The sequence below is a fragment of the Gymnoscopelus braueri genome (genome assembly GCF_963280865.1).
Source record: "Gymnoscopelus braueri genome assembly, chromosome: 8".
In the NCBI taxonomy this organism is placed as follows: Eukaryota; Metazoa; Chordata; class Actinopteri; order Myctophiformes; family Myctophidae; genus Gymnoscopelus; species Gymnoscopelus braueri.
Window position 1 is genome coordinate 39,066,510 of NC_137609.1, and position 8,294 is coordinate 39,074,803.

The 8,294-nt window shown below is 41.0% G+C and overlaps 1 protein-coding gene across 1 annotated transcript; it reads right to left on the reverse strand.

Annotated features, from left to right (window-relative positions):
* Positions 1-1,373: 1,373 nt before the first annotated feature.
* LOC308090832 (stanniocalcin-2-like) lies at positions 1,374-7,730 on the reverse strand (the record flags this gene model as incomplete). Its single annotated transcript, XM_080436105.1, has 4 exons — positions 1,374-1,704; positions 2,905-3,116; positions 7,099-7,241; positions 7,718-7,730. 4 exons carry the CDS (start codon positions 7,728-7,730, stop codon positions 1,374-1,376), a joined length of 699 nt encoding a protein of 232 aa, XP_080292231.1.
* Positions 7,731-8,294: the final 564 nt, after the last annotated feature.

An 8,294-nucleotide genomic window follows, 5' to 3' on the forward strand; every position in this document is an offset into this window, starting at 1 on the left:
AAAATTGAAAATACTCCAGTAAAGTAGAAAATACCTCAAAATTGTACTTAAGTACAGTACTTGAGTAAATGTAATTAGTTACTTTCCACCACTGAGGATAATGAATGGCTCAGACAGCATGTGATGATGCAAAACCATCCCTTTATAAATAAAGACTTTAAATATGTCAACATGTATACAGACAGTGAATCTTCAGCTGTGCATCAACCGGAAACACATTCCCTGTAAGTATTCACGTGTGTGTGTGTGTGTGTGTGTGTGTGTGTGTGTGTGTGTGTGTGTGTGTGTGTGTGTGTGTGTGTGTGTGTGTGTGTGTGTGTGTGTGTGTGTGTGTGTGTGTGTGTGTGTGTGTGTGTGTGTGTGTGCATCTGTCCTTGCTGTAATGCATATATCCATTACAACTTCATATGTTGAAGTGAGGTAGATAAATGGTTCCATCCTTATACTGCACAGTATATAATCTACAATTTATAATTATTCATGTATAATATATAATATATAAATATATGTGTGTATGTGTATCTAAACATAGCACAAACAGTTCGGGAATTTGTGTTTGTGTATATTATTTCTCTATTATAACAATGCTTCTTGGAAATAACTATTACACCGTTGGGAAACATGTTTATTTCCCTTTTATATGCTGCCCCATTTGTAAGGAAGATGCTTTTGTGGGATGAGTCCATGAAAAATGTGACAAATATTCTACATGCAACCCACATACAGGGCTGTCACGATAATGATATTTTACATGACGATTCATTGTCACACAAATAATTGCGATTAACGATTGAATTGTGTTTTTGTCGTTGAACACTGGAAAATATGAATATAAATTAAGTTAGGCTTTTAGGCTTTGAAGTTGCACAGGGCAGATGTGACAAATAACCTAAATATACAAAGAAATGACTGACATATTTAATAACTTTATACTTAAAAAAAACATTGATAGTGGGAATAGCCGATCTACAAGCTCACAACGCATCACACCGCTTGTGAGCTTGTAGATCTGCTATTTCAACAACTGAACATTTTTCAACATAGAAACGATTAATTGTCTCAAATCATTTCGATTAGGCGATTATGTAATAATTGTGACAGGCCTACCAACATACTCAGCTACACTGATCATCCCACATATGCGTGTTCCTTACAAATGGGTCACCATTTAAAAGGAAAATTAACAGGCTTTCCAAGGGTATAAAAGTTATTTACAATAGAGAAATTATCTACCAAACACATTTTCTTTTGTGCTAGGTTTCTATATAAAACTTTGAACAAGCTCGCACCAAGCTTGTACAGTAGATCTGTTATTTTCCGTGCGCGACACTGGCGCACAACCAAGCGTAAATCAGGCTTATATGTGTGTCCATCTACAGAGCCGGTACGGCTGTGTGTCCGGATTTGGAGACTCCGGGGTCGGTCGTGTTGTTCTTGGTCTGATCCCTCCTCCTCTGCGGATGGTCTTGTCTGGTTGGCTGCAGCACAGTGGGGTCTTGCTCTGTGATAGGCTGGGGTGCGGTGGGGAACGAGTTGTTCGCGGCGGCGAGCGGAACGTGCGATTGGTTGAAAGCGCAGCCGCCGCTGAAGCTGCCGCACAGCGCGCCCCACTGCTGGTCACACTGCTCACCCAGCCGCTGGCTCACCCACGCCCTCACCTCCTCTCCACAGCCCAGCAGGAAGTTGACCAACTCTACATACGGCCTGGTGGTGACACACACACACACACACGCACACACGCACACACGCACGCACACGCACACACGCACACACGCACACACACACACACACACACACACACACACAATGTGAAGTCATGTCTGCAAGAGTAGCTGGTATTGTTGAACAGTATGGGAAGTTACTTTTTTTTCCCTCCCCAAGTTTTTGACATTTCCCCCCCATATTTATAGTCCCTGGCATTGCCAATCCCTGCTGATTGGGCTTGGGGAGGGTGTAGACCAGTGGTTCTCAAAGTTGGGTCCTGAGACCCCCAGGGGTCCTTGAGGGGGTTACAGGGGGTCCCCAGCTAAAAGATTGGTAACTCTGAGAGTGTACAAATAGTTTGTTCGATTAACTGTTGCACCCCTAGTGCATGCGAGCGTGCACGTATGTATGTGTGCATCAAGGTTATAATAGTTTTGGATTTTTCATTTTAATTTAGTTTCAGTTCGTTCTGACATTTTTTTTCCGTAATTCAGTTAGTTATAATTAATTTCTATAGCTGATTTGCTAGTTTTTATTAGTTTTTATTTTTGAAAATTCTAATAGTTTTAGTTAATTTTTATTAGTTTTAGTGTTAGTTTTAGTTTTTTTATACTTTCGGTTATTTGTCAAAAAAAAAAAAAAATTGTCAGGTGCAGGATTGAAAAGGGCCAGAGTAAAGGTCCTTACACACCGGCGAATGTGGCGAATATACGCAAAATTCGGACTCGTTCCGAATAATTAAAAGACGCTTTTTCGCTTCGCTTTTCCGCTTTTTCGCGCCATGTACGCTTGCATTGACTTTATAAGGTTTTAAAAAAAAACGTATTATTCGCACGAAAAAATCGCCCCCGGTGTGTAAGGACCTTAAGTATTGTGTAATAAAAACGGTGGGGCCAAAAGCTGGTGTAAAGCTGGTACAGCGAAATAAACATATCATCCCAAAAATTTACAAAAACTAAAACTATGGGCATTTTGTCTATAATTTGTTTGTTGTTGTTTGTTTTAGTTAGTTTCGTAAACACACAATACAGTTTCAGTTAGTTATCGTTTATTTATTTTAAATTCTTGTTTTTATGTATTTCAGTTAAAGAAAATGTTTTTTCCAATTTTAGTTTTCGGTAGTTTTAGTTAACTACAGTATAATAACCTTGGTGTGCATGCTTGCGTGCGAGCGTGCGTGCGTGCGTGCGTGTGTCTCACCCCGGGGGGAAGAGCAGGTGGAAGTGCAGCAGGTCTCCCATGGTGTCCATGTGGTCTCTCAGAGCATCACACAGCTGGTGTCTGGAGTAGCAGTCCCTCTGCAGGCTGAACACCATGTCCCTGACCGCCGCGCACCTCCTGCTCACACAGCTGAAGCGCTGACGCAGACCCACTGCCATGCAGCGCAATGCCTCCTTCACAAACCACTTACCCTGACAGAGAGAGAGAGAGAGAAGGAACACACCTAACAGGTCACTGGACACTACTGCAGTGGTTCAACTTCTCAAACATTTAAATTTCAAGGGACCCTCATTTTGGTATGCATTAGGCCACAGACCCCCATAACTCTGAGAGTTACATAACCTGTAAGCTTCTGTTTAGTTCCTAACTATCAATCTTTTAGCTGGGGACCCCCTGGAACCCCCTCCAGGACACTTGGGGGTCCCCGGACCCCACTGCTCTAATTCAATTAAATGTTATTATAGTGCCAAATCACAACAAGTTGTCTAAAGACGCACATACATATAGAGCAGAGACCCGACATTGTCCCACACTGAGCAAACATTTTTGTAACGGTGGCAACGAAAAACTCCCCCTTAAAGGCAACTCCGCACCAAACAGACTCGTCCAGACTATTGCAGACTACTCCAGACTGCAACAGACTGGTATTCGGTTGGCAAAAGTTACCATTTAAGTCTGTCAGCCGACTGGCCATTCATGTGCTAATTTGACTTTTAGCGTGCCAGCGTTGCCAGGTCTGCTTATTATAAGCGACTTTGGGCTTGTTTCCCTGCAAAGCCACTTAGGGATGTTCCCAGCGTTTTTTCTTCACTGACGTGCAGTGGTGTAAGTAACTAGTACATTTACTCAAGTACTGTACTTAAGTACAATTTTGAGGTACTTTTACTTTACTGGAGTATTTCCAATTGTCTATACTTGTACTCCACAACAATTATTTGAAATGTTTAGTTACTAGTTACTTTGCAGATATAAATCATTATGAAACATACATTAACCACTTTAGCCCTATTTTATACCTATAAGCTATTTGAAAATAGCAGATCTACAAGCTCACAACGTGTTGCGATGCACGCGTTCTGAGCTTGTAGATCTGCTATTTTCAAACATTTTTGTACTTTTACTTTTGGTACTTTAAGTACATTTTTATACCAATACTTTAGTACTTTTACTCAAGTAAATGTTGAATTCTGGACTTTTACTTGTAACAGACTCAGAGTACATCTATTGCATTCAAGCCTGGAATTTCGTCATTTTAGGGGCAAGGCCACTTGGCCTTTGGTGTTGTAATTTTTTGGAGGGCACAAAGGCCCTGCCCGGTCTTCCTGCCAGGGCAGGAAGGCCATCCAAAAAAATAATAATGATTTTTAAGTCCAAAAATGATTTTTAAGTCCACGGAAATAATGCATTTAACTTGAAGGTTAAGGATCATTGTATTTTAATATATTATAAGAATAGTATAACTATCTGTGAAATATAACCCATTTATTTCACAAAATAATGTGTTGGCAAATGACCAATATTTAGTTATATAGGTCTCAATATGTCACATTCAGCCCTGGACTTCACTGACTGAAGTAGGGGTCACATTAATCACATTAGATTCACAGAATGTATTTTACCCACAAGTTATTTTCATTCAAATGAAATGTGAATGAACTTGCACTAATAATGACTTTAGTTGATTTTTCACTCTTTAAAATATAGTATTTCTTAATTATTAATAATTACAGCTTGTAGATTGGCTATTTTCACGATTTTAAATTGTTTTTAAATAATAATAAAAAAGGAACATACAAGATTTCCACCCGACAGCCATAATATAATAGCCAATATATGGTTCTGTATCAGTATATGAGTCCGTTTTTGCGGATTTCATTCTAATTGGCTACTATGCCTGCATATGAATTTCATGAGCCTGGGTAGGTCACCCTGGCTTGGAGATATGCCCTGTAGCGCACACTCCGCCAGTGGTGTAAAGTAACTAAGTACATTTACTCAAGTACTGTACTTAAGTACACTTTTGAGGATTTTTTACTTTACTGGAGTATTTCTAATTTTCAGTACTTTTACTTCTACTCCATACATCTCTGAGGAAAATATTCTACTTTTACTCCACTACAATTATTTGAAAACTTTAGTTATTAGTTACTTTGCAGATATAAATTATTACATTATAAAACATACAGTAACCACTTTAGCTCTATTTTATACCTAGGCTATTTGAAAATAGCAGATCTACAAGCTCACAACGCGTCGCTTCGCGACGCGTTGTGAGCTTGTAGATCTGCTATTTTCAAACATTTGAGTACTTTTACTTTTGGTACTTTAAGTACATTTTGATACCAATACTTTTGTACTTTCACTCAAGTACATTTTTAATTCGGGACTTTTACTTGTAACGGAGTACTTCTACATTGCAGTATTAATACTTTTACTTAAGTAAAACATTTGAGTACTTTTTCCACCACTGCGCTCCACACAGCAGCAGCAGGTGAAAGCAATTCACTTAAACGAGGGTTGTGTTGCGCACCAAAACTGCGCAAAACTAGGTCAAATCAATCAATCTCTCTCTCTCTCTCTGGGAGCAACAACGAGAAACAGTGAATGTAGGTTTTCATAGACATGGTCGCTTGTTTCTCTCACATAATCTGGCAACACCGACAGCCCTTTGTTGTCACTGCCACTGCTCTGCCAGTCGGCTAAAAAGCTGAACATGTTCGGTCGGCTCTGGGTCGGCCGAAAAGGTCCCGACGGACCCCTAACCGACTGGCCGACGGACCCCTAACCGACTGGCCGACGCTTCCCGAAGCCAAATCGGCCCAAAGTCGGGCCGATTTGGATTGGTCTGGAGCCAGCTTAACAAGAAGAAACGTCAGGCAGACCCAGGATCTAGGGTGGGCGGCCATGACCGTGTTTGGGGGGGGGGGGGGGTTAGAGAGGGGACAAATCAAGGAGACGGCCCCCCACCCAGTGTCTTGACTCCCCTTGTGTCATCTCAACTTCCAGCCACGTACCAGCCAACATCAATCCAACACCTGACTACTCCATCCATCCATCCATCCATCCACCCACGACCCTGACTCTTACCTTCATCCCTTCAACCCTGACCTCTATCCACTCATGATGCCTCATCTCTTCATCCCACAACCCTCTTCCCTTCATATCCGCACCCGTTCATCCCTCTAACCTTCATCCCTGGACCCTTACCCCATCCCTCCCTTCCTACATACCTCAACCCTCAAACATCCATACTACTGTACATCCATTGTGCAATAAACCTCCCTGAATCCATACCGGAATTGGCATGGTCTTTGTTAATGAATATTGTGTTGTGCTATATTTGAGTCTAGGGATGCAATTTCCCTAGTTAATCAAAGTAATACTTGATTTATCTCAAAATGCCTTATTTTTTGCCCCTATTTTGAGCGTGTAATTATAGGTAGGCTATACATTTGGAAATAGCAGATCTATAGGCTCAATGTGTTGCTGGTCAACAACGTATACAGGGATTAAAGCAAAAACAAAAGTCATGACTCTTTATATTACTTTGTTAGGCTTTCCCAATCTGTGATTTGTGAAAGGACTTCCCCACATTAGCGCTGTTTCCTAAACAATTAACACAATATGTAGAATTATGACGTTTATGTATTGGCATTCTAAACCTATGTTCTTGCCGTTCTACCAGGGCCGGTGCTATAGGCAATTTGGCGCCCTAGGCAATATTTTTCCTTTCCCCTCCCCCCCAATTTAAAAATAAGAGCACCTCGGTCTCTTTTAAACAGAAAGTAATTCAGAGGACAGGAGCCTATCCTATGTCTGACAGCACCGCGCCACCGTTTTCTGCCACAGTGCCAACTTGAGCCTGCAAAAACAAAACAAAAAACTTTTTTTTTTTTTTCTTTAGGCGCCCCCTAGTGGCGCCCTAGGCAACTGCCTACTCTGCCTGATGGGTGCGCCGGCCCTGCATTCTACATACAGCCAACCGTACTCTTCTTTAATCTTATATAAATGACTATAAAACTTGAATCCATGAGTCAATAATACGCTTAACTACAACCCATTAGTAGTGTTGTGTGTGCGCGCGTGTGTGTGTGTGTGTGTGTGTGTGTGTGTGTGTGTGTGTGTGTGTGTGCGCACGTGCGTATGTCGTGCGTGCCAGCAGCAGCAGCTCACCTGTGAGTCGTAGCGTCCAGCATTGTGCAGCAGAGTCATACAGATGTGGTGCAGTCCATGGACTTCACATGAGTTGTTGTTGAAGCACTGGAACATCCCACAGCCCACGTCCCCTGAACTCACCAAGCAACCCTGGATGTCCACTGACACACACACACACACACACACACACACACACACACACACACGCACACACACACACACACACACACACACACACACACACACACACACACACACACACATCATGACATTTTAATTGCGATCAACAATTTAACAGTAACTTGAATAATGCAACGAAATTACTGGCAATGATCGATACCAATAATCAAAAATAGGCTATATTTAATAATTTTACACTCAAAAGAGTGAAAATAGTACATTTACATGCTCACAACAGCGACACGTTTGAGAGCTTGTAGATCAGCCATTTCCACAATTTTTGAAAATGTATGAACATTTTTCAACAAGGAAACGATTCAGACTATTATGCAAATCTCAAATAATTGCGGTTAGGCGATTATGTAATCATTGTGACAGGTCTAGTGATTGGATGTTTTGGTTTAAAGTGGATATTAATAATTAGTGTGTCAGTAAGCGGTCAAAAGGTCAAATATACCCTGATCAATCATTGACCGACTTGCTACATGAATGGCCCCTGGGCATTTCCCCCTGTTTTTCTTTAGAGTGGTCCCTGTGGGTAGCTACACACTGGGTGCCAGTTGACACAGCACAGGGGGGAATGTTCTTGGACAGTTAGTTAGCCCTTCAGTAATATGCAAATAATTATAAAACAGGTTTTAAGTGTTTCAATTGGTCAGCCAAATGCGTTAATGGCATATAAGTGATTAAAAGTGCATTAATTGTATATCTGTTATTGACATATAGGCCATGTGCCGAGTGCCTCTATCTGCTTTAGTTTTTGAGTTGGTTGATCCCCATCAAGGAACTGGCTAATTTTTTAGTATTGTGTAGATGAATTGTTTATGAACACATTATCAAATGTTTCCAACCTGAAAAGTTGCACCATAATAATAAAACTTAGATATAATATCACTAACCAAACATTACTTATTTTCAAAAACCTGGCAACCCCATGTGAAGTATAAACCAATCAAAGCTCGCCTACTGTATTGTGCAATTCAGTTGGCCAATCACATTCTTCGTACCACTTGAAAAGCAGAACCAGGAAATAC